This window comes from Chiloscyllium punctatum, chromosome 1 (genome assembly GCF_047496795.1).
Source record: "Chiloscyllium punctatum isolate Juve2018m chromosome 1, sChiPun1.3, whole genome shotgun sequence".
In the NCBI taxonomy this organism is placed as follows: Eukaryota; Metazoa; Chordata; class Chondrichthyes; order Orectolobiformes; family Hemiscylliidae; genus Chiloscyllium; species Chiloscyllium punctatum.
The window spans coordinates 69,173,954-69,192,440 of record NC_092739.1 but is presented as its reverse complement, the minus strand read 5'-3'; the positions used below and the strand labels follow the sequence as shown (position 1 = coordinate 69,192,440).

The 18,487-nt window shown below is 41.4% G+C and overlaps 1 protein-coding gene across 15 annotated transcripts in view; it reads right to left on the bottom strand.

Annotated features, from left to right (window-relative positions):
* Positions 1-18,487, bottom strand: part of LOC140476045 (LIM and calponin homology domains-containing protein 1-like) — a 363,907-nt gene that overhangs the window by 175,178 nt on the left and 170,242 nt on the right. For all 15 annotated transcript variants that reach the window (XM_072568059.1, XM_072568013.1, XM_072567993.1 and 12 more), the window contains exon 3: positions 1,259-1,328. In XM_072568059.1, the coding sequence (XP_072424160.1) occupies positions 1,259-1,328 (70 nt within the window). The remainder of the gene's footprint in view (positions 1-1,258; positions 1,329-18,487) is intronic.

Here is an 18,487-nt window from a genome sequence, read left to right as displayed (position 1 = left end):
AAGGAAATGTTCATTTTTAGAAATGACGATGTAGTTGAAGGAATTAAATATAGTCAGTTTTTCTGAGTGAAACAGCTTTTTCATAAAAAATGAAAGTTTGCAATGAACACTTATAACTTCTATTGTATTTCATTTCTTCATAGGTCCTGAAGTCTGCAAGGATGTATATGGGAAACCTGCCATCAAGGGTCTAACAGCAAAGGATGGTTGGCACGTGTTAAGACTAACTTGTTGGAGTGGATATAAAGGACTGTGGGGTATTGGGGCATAATTCGTCACAGATGCTAACAGGAGTGGGGTTAGGTTGGTATGGAGTGCATGAAGGGTCAGGGAGGTGGGTGCAGAGAATGAAATGGCATGGGTTTACTTGGATTACACATAGGGAATGTATGCAGGGCTGAAGAGCGAGCGAGACTGGATTTTGTTTTGTTTTGTTGTTTTATTTTTGACAGTATGCTACAGCATTGAAGCAAGCCCTCTCGTTGTCTGCCTTTGCATTCGGCATTCTTTGTATTTGTTCTGGGATTGCCTGGCCCGACTCTTAGAGAACACATCACTCCAGAATATAATCCCAATTTCCAGGAAAGCCTCTCTTGAGTCATGTTCACAGAACCAGGAAATGTCCCAATTCTGAGCTCCCAGGCATTTGTTTGTCATACACTCAATCAATCAATCAATGAGATGTACAGCATGGAAACAGACCCTTCGGTCCAACTTGTCCATGCCAACCAGATATCCTAACCTAATCTAGTCCCATTTATCAGCACTTGGTCCATTTCCCTCTAAACCCTTCATATACCCATCCACATTCCTTTTAAATGTTGCAATTGTACCAGCCTGCACTACTTCCTCTGGCAGCTCATTCCATACACGCACTACCCTCTGCATGAAAAAGTTGCCCCTTAGGTCCACTCCAATTAAGTTCAACACCTGGACACACAAAGTATGTGAAGATGGCTGTAACAGTATCAGTCACCAAACCAAAGTGTGCAATTCATGAAAATCTTGTCATTGCTCAAATGTCTACATAAAAGTAAATTCTATGACAGGAATAATAATCATGGCTAAGGCATTTCAGAACTGAGCCCAATAAGCTAAAGAGTTTACTGAGCAAGTCACAGTTTGAAACAAAAGACGTGCATTTCCTGACCAAGGTATATCTGTAAATAAACGTAATTCATCGTTAAGGTGTTTCGTTATGTTTTAAGAAGAATGGAGCTGTATAAGTAAGGAGGATAATGATGAGCCTAAAACTCACCAGTCCTGCAATGGGAGTCGGCAAACGATTGATCTTCTTCACGGCCCCAGGCTTAATAGCATTTAACAACCTGGAAAGAAAAAGCAACAAAAACAAGTTTTAAAAAATCACCCAGATTTTAGTGCCTTGAAAATGTGAACTAAGATCAAGCCAATCAGGTTTACGTACTGTCACATACTGTAGTCATCAAGAAGTATGGATGGTAAAAGATTATCAGTCACAGCTGAAATTTCATTAATTTAACTGGTGACATTTTCTAAGGAATTTTCCTTTTTTACAATGCTTACCCCAATAGACTAATGTCACAACCAACTGAATAAACTAACTAGGCACAGCTCTGTTAAATATTCCTCTGTTTCCCAGCACTAAATGTCTTGTGGAACAGCTGGCAGTTTTTCAAATTTAAATGTAAAGGAGACTTCAAAAATATTCATTTAAATGTTGTTACTTGAGCGACAAGGACACAGAATCCAAAAAGAGACCCCTTTCCTGTGGTCAAACTGACAAAAAGTCAGATAGAATGGTGCCCTGATTTTGAAGCAACTTTTGCGAACAATGCTCCCAGCAGGTAATGTTTCTCAAATGAAATAATCTTTATGTTTTTGCATTGTTAGTTAATCTGAATCTTCTTCCAAAAGTCAGTCTGTAACAAATTTAAAGGAAATTTGGCTGCTGATTCTTCACATTATGACAATTTCTCAAGAAGATCACACAAAATCACTGTTACAATTTTTAAGTGCTTGCAAACACAAATCAGATTGACAGCTGTCAATCTCGTTTTATCATTGGGCATAATTCATCTCAGCTATTTTAAAGCCAGAATAATTGATTATTTTATGTTAAACAAACATTGTTATCTGATGGTCTTTCAGACACCTTTTATCGTGCACCAAGGGATACTTTGCTGACTCAGGTTTTGGCAGTCGTTATGAGTTTATATTGGCTCTACACTATGCAGTGGAATGTGGAAGGAAAGCAAAACTCTTACTCCACGTGGATTCAAATTCATGCACACTGCTTCCTGACCTCTGGTTGTTTGTAGGGCTGCAGCAGTGATTGCAAAGAGCAATAATATACTCCGTTCTCCCACATCATTCCGAATAGCAGCGCTATGAATTGTGAGCCATTAAGCTTTCATTTGAAAATTCATCTATACGGTGGGATTTGCACTAACTGCAAATGCAACTATTGTCCACTGGCACTGGTTAAAAGAAAATATCACTTTCAGGGTGATCTTCCCATCAGTGCACGATATCAGAGCCCATGTGAATTGGGTGGCTTCCCACCCAGGTTCTGGCATTAAATTCAAGAATCCACTATGAAAGTGGTATTAGCATTTCAAATTATTTTAGGGCTTAATCTGCGGCTGTTGCACAATGGTTTAATATATAACACATTGCACCGTGTTCGGTTTACAACCTATCACTTAAAATCCAGAATGCATTCTTATTTTAGGATTGCCAGTCTCAGAAGGCACAAACGACAAATATGACACACTTACACAACTGTTTCTGTAACAAATATTTGCTTTAGTCAAAGAATAGATTTTGTGAATGAGGTCTGTCACAAACACATTGCCTGAAACACCAACTGTTCTATTTTAAGAAGTGTAATTTAAAACATATTGTTTGGTAGCTCAGTGTTCATAACTGTGTTCCCACTCATTTTCTCTGGTTTTATGGGTTCCAGGGCAAGTATTTTCCAGATAAGCTCACCTATAAATTCTTCATGTTCAGCCAACAAAAGTAAAAGGAGAGAATGTGAAGATGGAATGGGTTCTCCCAATTTACTGCCCTTTTCCTTAAGCAGTGATCATAAAGGAGCAGGAAAACATGATTAACCATAGAATCAAGACTGTGATGGTCAATCCCGATACCATGCTGCATGACTGTGCTCATGGTAAACTATCTCCCTTTAGCCTGTACAACCTCTCCACTGCCTTTGGTTATTTTGAATCTTCTGTCCTGCTCTTCAGTAAATTTCTACGGCAGAAATGTCCTATTTGAAGTGGTTTGTCAAGTGAGATTAGCACCCAGTCTGCCCTGGTTCACGATAACCTTTCTCATGTCATCTGTCACTCTTCACCTCATTTATTATGCAACTAAGTTCTTCAACGCCCTTCTCAAAGAATTGTGCTGTAGGAGAAGTGGACATACTCACCATTGCCAGGAGCTTGTGGCTTTCATAGTACTGGTGCCACATTTAAAACCCAGTTACACCTCACTTCAAACCAGAACTATCCTTCACACTGTGCTGTTTTACCACAATGGCACATCACGGAAAGGAACCTGGAAGTGCTAGTGCTCGGGATGGTGGAGAAAAGGGCAGTCCTTTTTCTTATGGACCTTCACAGGATGCTATGCCACCAGATCAATCCTTCCTGGACCTAGGTAACAATGTGTGTCAGTGCTATATCCCAAGAAAGAAGAGAAACCTAACAGTGCAAGGAAAAGATTAGATTAGATTACATTATAGCGTGGAAACAGGCCCTTCGGCCCAACAAGTCCATACTGACCCGCCAAAGCACAACCCACCCATGCCCCTACATTTACCCCTTACCTAACACTACGGGCAATTTAGCATGGTCAATTCACCTGACCTGCACATCTTTGGACTGTGGGAGGAAACCGGAGCACCCGGAGGAAACCCACGCAGTCACTGGGAGAACGTGCAAACTTCACACAGTCAGTCAGCTGAGGCAGGAATTGAACCCGGGTCTCAGGCGCTGTGAGGCAGCAGTGCTAACCACTGTGCCACCGTGCTGCCCATAAAAGCTTAATAATCATCTGCACTCCACAAGGTTAAGTGCCACCATCTACTTTCTGCAACCACATACTCATAAGGTTGCTACTCACTCTAACTATTTCACTGAATACACTTCCATCAAGGCACATAGACCACAACTCTCACAGCTGTATGCATCAAGTCCACTTAATGGCTTTCACCCACACCATCCTCCAAAACTTTTCACTCTTCCTGCCTTCTGTGCTTTCCACTTATTCACTAGGGACCTCTCTATATCCCCCTATAGACTCTATGTCATTCTCACAGCTTGCTTTCCCATTTATTTTTATCTCATCACAAACTTGGCTAAAATACATTCACTTTCCTATAATTCATGCATATATATTGTAAATAAGTGTGGCAACAGCAAAAATCCCTGTGGCATTCATGAATTACAAGCTGCCATCTGAAAAATGCCCCCGGTTATTCCAGCTCTGCCTTCTGTTACTTAGCCTATCCTCTCTCCATGCTAATATCCTACACCCAATACCTTGGGTTATTATCTTATTAAGTAGCTGTATGTGTGGTACATTCTCAAATGCCTTTTGGAAATCCAAATATATAATAACTATTGGTTCCCTTTTATCTATCCTGTTTGTTACCTCCTCAAAAAATTGCAAATAATTTGTCAGACATGATACCCCCTTCATGAAATCATATTGAATAAACTGATTGTATTTTGGGTTTTAAAAGCTCTGCTATTACATCCTCCATAACATATTGTAACTTCTACTAATGACATATGTAATTGCCTGATAGTTATCTATTTTTAAAATCTCCCTCCCATTTTGTGTTGTGTTACATTGGCAGTTTTCCAATCTTCTGGGACTTTTCCAGAACGAAGAATCAGTGGAGAATTACTAATAAAGCATCTACTCATTCTGTAATTATTTAAAATCCTAGAATGGAACTCAACAATCAGATTCCCTAGTTTTTTTTTGTCCAGTGATAGATATTGTGGTTATTACCATTCCTTTTGGCCACTTGATTGTTTAGTATATTTGGAATGCTATTACAGGTACACAATCCTTAATCTGAAATTCCGAAATCTGAAAAGCTCCGAAATCCGAAATTCTTTTCATGGAGTGTGGAGGAGCATCATTTTGGCTTGCGAACGGGTGACCCAACTCCTTACCCATTTGAACCACGTCACTCAGATGTGATGTGACGGTGTGGCCAGCACTGGCTGGCATCAATTGTGTCTCAGCGCTCATACTATTCCCATGTGCACCTGCAGTTCAGTAATTTTGAAAAAAAATGCACTGTGAAAATGTCATTTATTTCAAAATCTGAAAAATTCTGATTTCTGAGGAACAACTGGTTTCAAGGATTTCGAATAAAGGATTGTGTACCTGTAGTATCTCCTTCTGTGAAGATTAGTGCAAGGTATTTGTTCTGCCTCTCTGTCATTTCCCAGTTACCCATTAATTCTCATTCTCTCAGAAGCCCACGTTCAATGGTGCCTCTCTCTTGTTTTTATACTTATAAAAGCTCTTACCATTTTAAATTACTTGCTAATTTGCACTCATGGTTTATTTTCTCACTCTTTATTGTTTTTTGGTCATGTGTAGTTAGCTTTTAAAACTTTCCCAATCCTCTGATTTACCACATTGTATTTTTTCCTTTAATTTGATACTGTCCTTATTTCATTACGGCACCACTAAATTATACAGTGTCCCCTGATTGCAGACAACAAAGCTGTTAATCATGGCTGTGCCCTCTTGTGACATCAGTCACAGAACCAGAATTAGAGCATGGGGACAGTAAGGACTACAAGTGCTGGAAGCCAGAGTCAATAGATGTGAGGCTGGAAAAACAAAGCCAGTCAGACAGCATCCGAGGAGCAGGAATGTTAATGCTCCGGGCCGAAACCCTTTGTCAGGACTCATGTCCTTCATCCTGATGAAGGGTTTTGGCCTGAAATATTGATTTTTCTGTTCCTCAGATACTGTCTGATCTGCTGTGCTTCTCCAACCTCAGAATTACAGCATTATCGGATTAGTTGTACTGGCTAGTAGGGGTCATTTAGCTCAAATGGCTGGACCACTGCTGTGTAAGGCAAGGTGATGCCAATAGCATGTCATGTGTTCCAGTCGTGTGCCAGCTGGGGTTACCATGAGGTTACTCTCCATCTCAACCTCTCCCCTTTCCTGAGGTGTGGGGAACCTCAGGTTAAACCATTACCAGTCGTCACCCTCCTTTGAGAGAATAGTGTATGATCTGCTGAGCCATGGTGACTTTGCCTTTTTGTTTAAATGAATAGATTCCTGTTTGAAAGCAGAAGTGTTAGAAAAAGATCCAAAATTGAATTTTTGTGAATTCCATACAACAATGTTTTAATCTGGCAAATCCTGTGTGGCAGAGTTGCTGCTGTTGCTGGAGCAGACAGACGGAATAGATTCACCTCATTGCAACTGCTGAGTGTTGCCAGCTGGCACAACATAAACTCTGCAAAGCAGATTATTTCCAAATCTGTGAGTGGCTCAGGTGCCACTCTTGTACCACCTCAAGTTTGCCAGGATCATAGCTGATTTCCTGTTGCACTTTGAATCTCAGACAATTTAATCATCACCAACCCCCACCACTCACATCTCACCAGCCACGCTTCTCACCCGCTTTTCAGTTTCACATTTGCCTCCACCCCCACCACCATAGCATCTAATTTAAAAAGACTTAATATTGCTGTTAACCCATTTTATGGTAATCCGTTACAATTCTCTGGATTAGTGATTACCACAATAGGAGAAGATATAAGCAGCTAAGATTATAAAGAGATTTTATTATGTCTAAACACATAATACCAAAGCATAAATAGGATTTCAGTTCACAACTGCATTCCTGCTTTTAACAGGCATTATTACATTAGCGATTGTTCGAAAGGAAACTCTTTCGGTTATGTCCCTGAGAGCTAGAAAAGCAAAAAGATTCCCACTCTGGCAAAGAAGAAAATGTCATTCAAGGTTTCAGTTGATGTACTTTTTTGTGGCAAAATAAATGGAGTCTTACTCCATCCAAAACATGTTCAAAATTACTTGTACATATTCTGATCACGAAGGATGGGTCGAGAATCCATCACTATTCAAAAAGCAACTATTTCCCCATTTGATGTCTTAATGTTTCCTACCAACCATTACTATTGAAAAATAAATTCACTCATCAGATGGTCATTAACTCTTTGTTGGGATATTACAGACACAGAAGGGTAAGGCACTTACCTAAATTGCATGTTAGAAATTTTAAGATTAAGAAACAATTTGTAATTTATTAAACACCTTTCCTGGTTACAGGATTTCCTAATGTGAATTACTCATTACATATAATTGCTGTTGTAATGCAGAAAAAAACCCCAACAGCGCATTTATACATAGCAAGATCCCATTAACAACAATGAGATAAAGGGTTAGTTTTTTTTGGTTCTTCTTAGTTGTGTTAATTAAGGGATAAACAGTGGCCAGGACAAAACATATCCTGGGATCTGTAACATCTATCTCAATTTAACACTGTGGCCTGAATTTTTGCCCCTAGGTCAGAGATGTGATCATGAACAAGAAATGCCTTAGTTGCTCCAGTTTTGATTCCAGAGAGGTGGATAAAATGGAAATCAGACCCACTGTCACTGAGAGTGACAATGCAGCCCAGAGGTTGCTGTGGAGATTCCCATTGGAAAGACCTGGCTCAGTGTTTCTGGACTCATTGCAACTTAAAACAAAATGGCTTGCTCAACACACCTCCCATGCCACATGAATGCCAACCCATGCTACATCATGCCCTAACCCCATCGCTCCTCATACCCTCCTTATCAAACTATTCTCCCTCTGTCCAACCTGATGGCCCTCATAACCTCCATGACAATTATTTAATTCTACACCCCAAGGGAATTTCATACATTCCCTGTGAACTTAGAGTCCTTTAACAAACCATGTGTCCTAATGCCAATCCATTGCCAACAACTCTCCCCATGCACTTCCTTACCCCTTATACTCTCCATACCAGCTCACTTAGGGTTATTTAACAAACCCGTGTCCTAATGCCAACTCAGAACCAACTTAATGCCAATCCATGCCAACAATGTTCCCCTTGCACTGCCTTACCCCTTAAACCCTCCATACCAGTTCACTTAATATCTATCATGCACAGACCTCAGGACTTATTCAGTGATGCATTAAGATGAAATTGTTAATTTTCTGTTGATAAATGCATTATTTTAATTGAACAGCCTCAATATTTGAATATAACCTTCATTATGTTTAAGTGACTTCATCAACTAAATTCTTTATAAAAACAAACATTTGTATTCATAATTTCACGTCAGACACTTTATAAGCACTTGGACCTGTCAAACTGTGAACCAACAGGCACCCCACTGTGACAACAATGGGTTATGAACTCAGGCCTGTAGTGCAAATCTTATAATGAGATCCTCAGGCTGATGTCAAAAGACCGAGTGAAATAACAAGGAGTTTTTTTTTATATCACAGAAAGTTCTTTCAAAAGTTTGTAGGCCTGAAGCGTTAAATGCCTTAAAAGCTTGACAACTCCCTTGTTTACTCCATTGACAGGTTGTCGGTCGCCAATGAGTTTATAAACTTAGTGCACACATTAATGTGTACTTTTAACAATCCGAAATGTCACTTAAGTAATCAAGACGGGCAGATACCGAATCTTATAGGGCATCTGACCTCTCCCAGAGATGACAGTGAATCTCTCCAAAAGTTAAAAATCACACAACACTGGAATTATGCTTCCAATGGCATTTTGAGCTCATCTTCTTATCCTGCCCAATTTTCAGAAAATTCTGACTGTCATCTAACAGACAGTATCTCGGAGATTACAGCACACTTGCAATATTGCTCCAACATGTCAGCCTTGATAATGTGGGCAAGTTCTGAACTGCCACTTGAATTAAAGAGAAGAACACGATGCCTAAGCCAACTTTGATCACAAAAATACTTGACTTTGAAACAAAAAAGATGTTTAAATGCTTAAGTATGTTGTTTCTGTGCAGCTACACAGAGTTGTTCTCAGTTTCTTTTATCAACGTGGTTAGGATGTTGAACTCATCCTTCAGATTTCCTTTGCCAATTTGATTTATCCAATCAAGATGTAAATTAAAGTCACCTATGATTATTTAAGTAAGGAGTAACTAAGCAATAATAAACACTGCAGGTTGAGTATAATCTGAAAAAAATGTAAGGTTGTCCACTTTAGTGGGAAGAATAAAAAAGCAGAATATTATTTAAATGGAGAGAGATTACAGATGCTGCAATACAAATAGATTTTGGTGTCCTTGTATGAGAAATCACAAAATGTCTACACATGGCTACAATGATTAATTAGGAAGGAAGAAGGAATGTTGTCCTTTATTATAAAAGGGATATAAAAAGGAGGTCTTGCTCCAACTATACAGGGCATTGGTAAGCCACACCCAGTATTTGGTACAGCTTTAGTCATCTTACTTAAAGGAGGACATACATTGAAAGAAGTTCAGAGAAGCTTCATTAGGCTTATTCCTGAGCATGAGGTGATTGTGTTATGAAAAATGGTTAAGCAGGTTGGGCCTATGCTCATCGGAGTATAGAAGAATGAGAGGTAACTTTATTGAAACATGCAGTATTCCAAAGTGCTATACAAAGTTGATGCTGGGAAGATGTCTCTTCTCAGAAAACTTACTGCTAAAGAGCTCAATTAAAAATAAGAAATTATTGGCAAAAATGAGGAGTGCCTTGTCTCAGATCAATTGTCTTTGGAATTCTGGAGCCCAGAGAGCTGTGGAGGTTGGATCATTATATACATTCAAGTTGGAGTTAGACAGTTTTTTCAGATCTACAAGCAAATCAATTGTGATGGGGAGAAGGCAGGTAAGTGGCGTTAAAGCTACAATCAAATCAACCATGATCTCATTTACTGGCAGAATATGCTCGATGGACCAATTGGCCTACTCCTATTTCTTATAATGTTACATTAGTGTTATCTCTCAGGGTGCAGAGGTAGTTAAGATGTTACCCTTAATGGAATGCGCAATGGTTTCTGCTCCAAACTTGCTGATAAGTGTAAACAGGTATGTAACAATAATTTATAGTTTGTTGTTCAACATCAATGACCTTAATTAATTATTTTGTAAATTTGTGCTTAAGTTTAGAGACTTAATGCTAGAAATTAATCACTTCTTCATTTTGACACTCAAGGGCTTAATTTCCTTGGAGTGATAACTTTCACACACTGACTTGCACAGATCCCTTTCTGTATATTTTTTGTAATGGAACCATCAACTTACTTAAAATACTGACTGTGCGATAATATCTAGAGAGATTTACATTGTGGATCTCTGCCCATTCCTCACTTTTTGAGATTTACCCAGGCCCTTGAACTGTTTATCATCTACATTCATGATATCCACTTTGAAAAGGCAGCAACCAAAGGCCAAAGAAGAGTCACCTACAAGCAGATTTACCAGTTTTATTGCTTCCCATTAAAGCAGAGGTTTCTCAGATTGAAATGCATAATCAAAATGAGTGGGAAGAAATTGGCTGCATTAATCAGTATTGCTCATCACTGAAGAAAATGCACTTTGAGGTAATAATATTTAAAACCTCTAAGAGGTTCACTTCCTTCTACAATAGGTCATTAATCTCATCTTCCCTTGCAAGTAAAGAAAACTAGAAGCTTTCTTTTACTTTGAAGAGTAAGGGTTATTCTGTAATCTTAAGTATTTTATACAATTTGATGTCCCTAATGGTAATCTCTCAATTGCAGATGAAATCTGTGGAAGTCAGAATCAGGAATTTCCCACCCTTTGAGCAGAGTGGGCAATGGCGGGAAAGTTGGGAAAATGTGACGGAAATAGAAAAATTAGGTTCTTAATGTTGAGTTAAAGAATTCTTATGTTTCCCCCTGGGATTTTAAACAGTGACTCTAAGTCTCAGTAATAAATCTCAACTACCTTATCTTCATCCATCTGAATCTCATTATCAGCTAATCTCACCTCACCTTATGATACGAAGATAGGTGGAGTTGTGGACAGTGAGGAGGGCTGTTGTCGGCTGCAGAGGGACTTAGATATGATGCAGAGCTGGGCTGAGGAGTGGCAGATGGAGTTCAACCCTGCCAAGTGTGAGGTTGTCCATTTTGGAAGAACAAATAAGAATGCGGAATACAGGGTTAATGGTAGGGTTCTTAGTCAGGTGGAGGAACAGAGGGATCTTGGGGTCTATGTACATAGATCTTTGAAGGTTGCCACTCAGGTGGATAGAGTTTGTAAGAAGGCCTATGGAGTATTATCGTTCATTAGCAGAGGGATTGAATTCAAGAGTCGTGAAGTGATGTTGCAGCTGTACAGGACTTTGGTTAGGCCACAGTTGGAGTACTGTGTGCAGTTCTGGTCGCCTCACTTTAGGAAAGATGTGGAAGCTTTGGAGAGAGTGCAGAGAAGATTTACCAGGATGTTGCCTGGAATGGAGAGTAGGTCGTACGAGGATAGGTTGAGAGTTCTCGGCCTTTTCTCTTTGGAACGGCGAAGGATGAGGGGTGACTTGATAGAGGTTTATAAGATGATCAGAGGAACTTTTTCAGAAACTTTTTCCCCGGGTACAACAGAGTGTTACAAGGGGACATAAATTTAAGGTGAAGGGTGGAAGGTATAGGGGAGATGTCAGGGGTGGGTTCTTTACCCAGAGAGTGGTGGGGGCATGGAATGCGCTGCCCGTGGGAGTGGTAGAGTCAGAATCATTGGCGACCTTTAAGCGGCATTTGGATAGGTACATGGATGGGTGCTTAATCTAGGTTAGAAGTTCGGCACAACATCGTGGGCTGAAGGGCCTGTTCTGTGCTGTATTGTTCTATGTTCTATGTTCTATGTTCTATTTCCATGTGCTTCCCTGAGAAACTAAATGGCGTGAGTTCCCAATATGAACATCAGAGCAGCTACCTGGAAGCACCAGTTTGCTGTCCAGGCCTACACAACATGTTCACATTTGCTGCACAAACACTGTCTTTCTCCACCCTTCATCCATCCAAGGGGGTTTAAGCAAACCACCTGCCTCACCACATCATTATGGATGCTTTCAGACCAACTCACGCACCACATTAGCTCTTAGGCACTTCATTTTGTAGCTCTGACACATTTATCACTTGCAAGTTTCTGCCAGATAGCGATCCTGATGGACACCCTTCCATCATTGGCAGGTGAAAGTCTTGCCACTGAACCCTCTGACAGCTGAGCGAGTTTCACTTCAGCAGTGGAGGTTAAGCTCAGAGTCGGCTGCGCTGACCAGTTTGTAGAAGCTCGTTGGGTTTGATAACAGGACCGAGGCAATTAGCTTGATAAAAGATAAAGGCTTGTGCAAGTTAAGGATGAATTCACACTGTGCTAGTAGGCGAGCACGGCTGCACAGCACGATGAAGGTTACTGGACTGTTTGCTCATTGTGGCCTCTTGTGAACAAAGTTAGAGCTAATGGAATAAAGGGGATAAAAGCAATGTGGTTATCAAATCGGCAGTAATAAACAGTAATGGTGAACAGTTGTTTTCTAGGCAGGAGAAAATATTACTCCTTTCTCAAGGAGCAGTATTGGGTTCCTTGGTCTTCCCAATTTACATTCAAGACTTAAACCATAATCTACCAGTCCCAATTTCCAAATGTGTTGATGATCTGAATCTTGGAATTACTGTGAACCATGAAGATGACAGAGTGGATCTGCAAACGTACATGTGCAGTGGAATTGGTGGACAACTGGCGGATGAAATTTAATGCAAAGAATGCTAATTTGATTCACTTTAATATAATATAAACAAAAGGTACAATTCTAAAGGTTCAGCTGCAAACTGACCTGGGTGCACATGTGTGCAAATCATAGAAAGTGGCAAGATTAGTTAAGAGTGAAGATAATAAATCATGGCATCCCAGACTTTATCAATACAGGATTAGAAAATAAAAGTAATGAAGTTATATTAAGCCAGAAAGAAACATTAGTTCGGGCTCAGCAGGAGTAGTGTGTCCAGATCTGAGTTCCACCATACAAACTAGCCTTTAGGAAAACTCATCAAGGTAACTATAGTGGGTGCTTGATGGGTTCACCTCACCACTTGTTCCAAAACAAAATCCATCTAGTCCATTAACAAACTATACAGCACAGCACGGTCCACCAGCACCAGCTGTGCATACCCTTCCAACATGGACACCGGCACTCCACTCCAGCTTGGCGCAGTTGCATTCGGAATGCATCCATCTTGTGCCTCTGGCATTTCCTCAGCATGCATGCCATGACTGCCAGGCCTTGTATTGGCAATTGGTGGTCGTGCTATCTAGCAGGGCTCGTAGCTCTTGCTTTACAGCAGTGTGCCACATCATTCTAGCCCCTGTGCCCCATGACAGAATTGTTCACACACTGCATCTGTAACAAGCAGTGGGACAAGTCAAAGTCTCAGGGGCACAGTGAGGTCTACGGAGGGAGGTTTCAAACAAGAGCCCCCACATGGTTAGTCAAGGCCAGCCTCCCCTGTCAGTCCAAGGCTTCAGCCACAGACAGACATCCAGTCAGGATGGCATTGCTCAGAATCTGTACCTCTGTGCTCTGACAAGTGGGGGGGGGCCATCAGCCAGGTGTCTGGGCAGGTGAAGACTGGCTTTGACAATTCAGGTGACTGGAAGGGAGAGACCATAGCCATGCCTCTCAGGGAACAGAGGTGCAGGTGGTCAGTTGTAAGATCACAAGAAATAGGAACAGGAGTAAGCTATTCAGCCCCTCAAATTTTCTCCGCCATTCAATAATATCATGGCTGAGTTGTTTAAATGTCCACCAAGGTTCAGGAGTGGAATGGGATGTGGCAAGATTGCAGAGTTCAGATCTGATCCATTGATTGTGGAATCACTTAACTCTATCGTTTACTGCTAATGCTGTTTGGCACACACATAACCTTTGTTGTAACTTCACCAGGTTGACACCTCATCTGTAGGCATCAACTCCTGCACTCACCATTGAGCCAGGGTTGACCTCTAGGTTTGATGGCCATGGTAAATGTTAAATTCTGGTGTTATTTTGTTGGTGCAGATTATTTAACAGCTCTGAATCCATTCAGCATAGAACATACACTCAGTCCTGAGGGCTGCAAAGGAACAAGCAACATTCTGTGTTCAGTAACAGCATCATGCCAAGAGGATACACATAATTTTGATCTCGACCCAGTACTGCAGAAGCTTTTTACCAGCTGGATAACACTGAAGCAACTTTCACATTTCAATCAAAAACTTCCAGCATTCAAATAAAATTAAAAGTTGAGTGTAAACTCATTCTTTGGATGAAGTAATCAGCATCACAGTACTTCTTAGTTCAAAGACAATATACATTCATGAAATGACCAAGCAGGAAAATCACCTTAGGTGGTGGATTGGAGACATTTAAACAGACATATAATATATTGAATATGACTTCTAAAAAATGTGGAGTTTAAAACCATTTAAGTAAAATCTATTTCAAATATTCAGATATTCTTTGTATTTGATAATAAGCACTTATTTCCTTACAATTGCATGCGCCATTTTCCCTCACTTGATGCCCTCTGATTTGACCTGTGACGGTATCCCATGCTGTTTTAGGACATGTGCCATATCTGACGCATGTATCTGAGCGAAGTTCTTAAATTGCATTCAGGGCCTTGAGTTCTCATTGAGTGCTTGTTCATTCACTGTGATGTTTCTATGTATGGTGACGATAAGCATCAACTAACTTCATTCCCATTGCAGCCGATAGCAGGTGGTGTTCTTTAAAATCCCTGATTCTGGAGGAATGGCATAGATTTAGGATGGGGTAATTGTCTGCATACTTTCTGTCTCCATTTATGCCATAGAGGAGGAGGAAGCAGATGCCATCCATTTTGGACCAACAGAATATAGGTCCAAGTCAAGAACAGTGGATGCTGAAAAAGTTCATGTGCACAGTTCAATTAACTCTAATATTCAGATATGAAGAAGGATCAAAAAGGCTAACGGAATGTTAAGTCTTTTTTTAATGAGATGACGACTACAAAGGGAGAAAGTTTTGATAAATTAATGCAAAGATTAGATCACATCTGGAGTACAACATACAATTCTGAGCTCACATTCTAGAAGGAAGTATTAGCCTTGGAAGGAGAGCAGTTCTGATCCACTAGAATATTACAATACTTCCATAGATTAGGCAAGGCTAAAATCAATGGAGTCAAGGCAAGTGCATGCACTTTAGATAAAGTTCAATCATGATCTGGTTGCATGGTGGGTCAGGGTCAAGTGCTTACTCCTGCTCCTGTTTTTCCATAGAAAAGTTTATCTTGTAAAACTTCGTTTTAGGTGCAGATCTGTGAATTATATCTATCTAATTCTTAACAGGAAGGGAGCATTAGAAACCCTAGTTGTTAGCCATTAACCAAGTTTTGTAATGACTCCCCTGCCAACAGAATGTCACATAAATAGAAAGAGGTGCAGTCATCTTAATTTAAGGATGTGGAACTGGAATCTTACAAACAGAATTTATGGGAACTTGGTAAAGATATGGTGGCTCAGTGGTTAGCACTGCTGCCTCACAGCACCAGGGGCCCAGGTTCGATTCCAGCCGCGGGCGACTGTCTATGTGGAGTTTGCACATTCTCCCCGTATCTGTGTGGGTTTCCTCCCACAGTCCAAAGATGTGCAGGTTAGGTGAATTGGCCAAGCTAAATTGCCCATAGTATTCAGGGGTCTGGAGGTTAGGTGCATTAGTCAGGATAAATGTCGGATAATAGGGGAGGGGAATGGGTCTGGGTGGACTAATCTTCAGAGGGTTGGTGTGGACTTGTTCGGCTGAAGGGCCTGTTTCCATACTGTGGGGATACCATGATTCTAATAGAAAAGGGTTCTGCAAATGGTACTTCCAAAGCCAAGTTGGGGATTCAGCCTAGAAAATAATGCTTCTGGAAGGATTCTTGTGGAGTCTAAACATCAAAGAGTTTTCCAGTAAAATGCTAACTTTGCACTGTGATCTTCCAGTGGGTCTGAATGGGCAAAATCTCTGCCTTTCACAGTTTTCCTAATGCATTCAGCCATGTGGCAGTAGCACACTAGATTTGCAAACTTGGAATTCAGGCCATTTAATATTTTCAATTAATGTTCATCTTCTAATTTCTGCTTTCACATACCCCGAAACGTCAACTTCGAAGCTACTTGGATGCTGCCTGAACTGCTGTGCTCTTCCAGCACCACTAATCCAGAATCCTACATCAACCTGGCTATCTCCTCAATGTTGTAGTGACAGCAAAAACAATAACGTTAGCATAGGATTGACTCCACAAGATGGGAATTAAAACAATGATAGCAAATGCAAGTGACACTGAATGAACAGGAAAGGGGTTTTGTAAAACATTGTGTATCAATGACACTCAAAAGCTAAAATGAGCCAGTCACAAGGAAGGTGGAATACAACATAAACAAACGTTCAGGACAGGTATCCATATCTCGGAAGGGATAAAATCAATACTAGAAACATGCCAGAAATGTTATGAAAGTAAACAGCAGGGAATTCACCAGAAATAAAAAATTGGGATGAATCAGAATGAAGGTAATTATAATGAAGTTGATTAACATTAAGAGTGACTGAAAGGAATGACTGAAAAGCTTGATGGAAGCGTTGTCTTTACAGGAAGCAGTGGCAGAGCAAGACTTTTAACACGTTACAGATATACCTCCACTATGCTGTCCCACCAGCCAGATAATGGAGGAAAAATTGAGAAACTAGGACAGATACCTGTTATCATCTCCTTCTCTAAATCCAAATCAACATCTCTGTCAAAAAAGCCTCCAGGCTGCCCCTTCCCTGCTCACCACTTGTAAGATACAGCAAGAAGACAAAGCTGAGCAAATTCCTACTTCCCTGCCTTCCACTCATAGTACAGTAATCTGAAGGTGCTGTTAGGCCTACAGGATGGAGAGGGGATGTGTTAGGAAGGAGGTGATGGCTGGTGATGGTGCAGCAGCCCAAATTTCTGCCATTCTCTTATCGGAGATCACAGCTATAACCAAAATTACCTTAATCTTATGGGCTCTTGTTGTCCTTTTAACCTGTTCTACTCCCTTGGGTGATGCTGCATTAATCATCCTGTAGCACTGCCAGGATTTTCACTGGGGTCATGAATGGCAGACTGCCTTCAACATTTGCCGATCTTCATCTCTGACCATCGACAGCAGGGTCATGGCACAGTCAGAGGAGGAGATGAAAGTTCTGCTGTGACCATTCTTCAATAGGAAGGGAAGAATTCAGACACTTCTTTTACAAAATAAACATCATTTGACTGCAAACTGGCATTAATGACATTCTTCTAATTGTATAATGCAACGCACAAATTTAATTCCTTAGATTGATTGGGTCTACATACATAACTGAAAATGTGTTGCTGGAAAAGCGCAGCAGGACAGGCAGCATCCAAGGAGCAGGAGAATTGACGTTTCGGGCATGAGCCCTTCTTCAGGAATGAGGAAAGTGTGTCCAGCAGGCTAAGATAAAAGGTAGGGAGAAGGGACTTGGGGGAGGGGCATTGGAAATGCGATAGGTGGAAGGAGGTCAAGGTGAGGGTGATACGCCGGAGTGGGGGTGGGGCAGAGAGGTCAGGAAGAAGATTGCAGGTTAGGAAGGTGGTGCTGAGTTCGAGGGATTTGACTGAGACAAGGTGGGGGAGGGGAAATGAGGAAACTGGAGAAATCTGAGTTCATCCCTTGTGGTTGGAGGGTTCCTAGGCAGAAGATGAGGCGCTCTTCCTCCAACCGTTGTGTTGCTATGGTCTGGTGATGGAGGAGTCCAAGGACCTGCATGTCCTTGGTGGAGTGGGAGGGGGAGTTGAAGTGTTGAGCTAAGGGGTGGTTGGGTTGGTTGGTCCAGGTGTCCCAGAGGTGTTCTCTGAAACGTTCCGCACGTAGGCGGCCTGTCTCCCCAATATAGAGGAGGCCACATCGGGTACAGCAGATGCAATAAATGATGTGTGTGGAGGTGCAGGTGAATTTGTGGCGGATATGGAAGGATCCCTTGGGGCCTTGGAGGGAAGTAAAGGGGGAGGTGTGGGCGCAAGTTTTGCATTTCTTGCGGTTGCAGGGGAAGGTGCCGGGAGTGGAGGTTGGGTTGGTGGGGGGTGTGGACCTGACGAGGGAGTCATGGAGGGAGTGGTCTTTTCAGAACGCTGATTGGGGAGGGGAGGGAAATATATCCCTGGTGGTGTGGTCCGTTTGGAGGTGGTGGAAATGACGACGGATGATACGCTGTATATGGAGGTTGGTGGGGTGGTAGGTGAGGACCAGTGGGGTTCTGTCCTGGTGGCGGTTGGAGGGGCGAGGCTCAAGGGCGGAGGACCAGGAAGTGGAGGAGATGCGGTGAAGGGCATCGTCGATCACGTCTGGGGGGAAATTGCGGTCTTTGAAGAAGGAGGCCATCTGGGTTGTACGGTATTGGAACT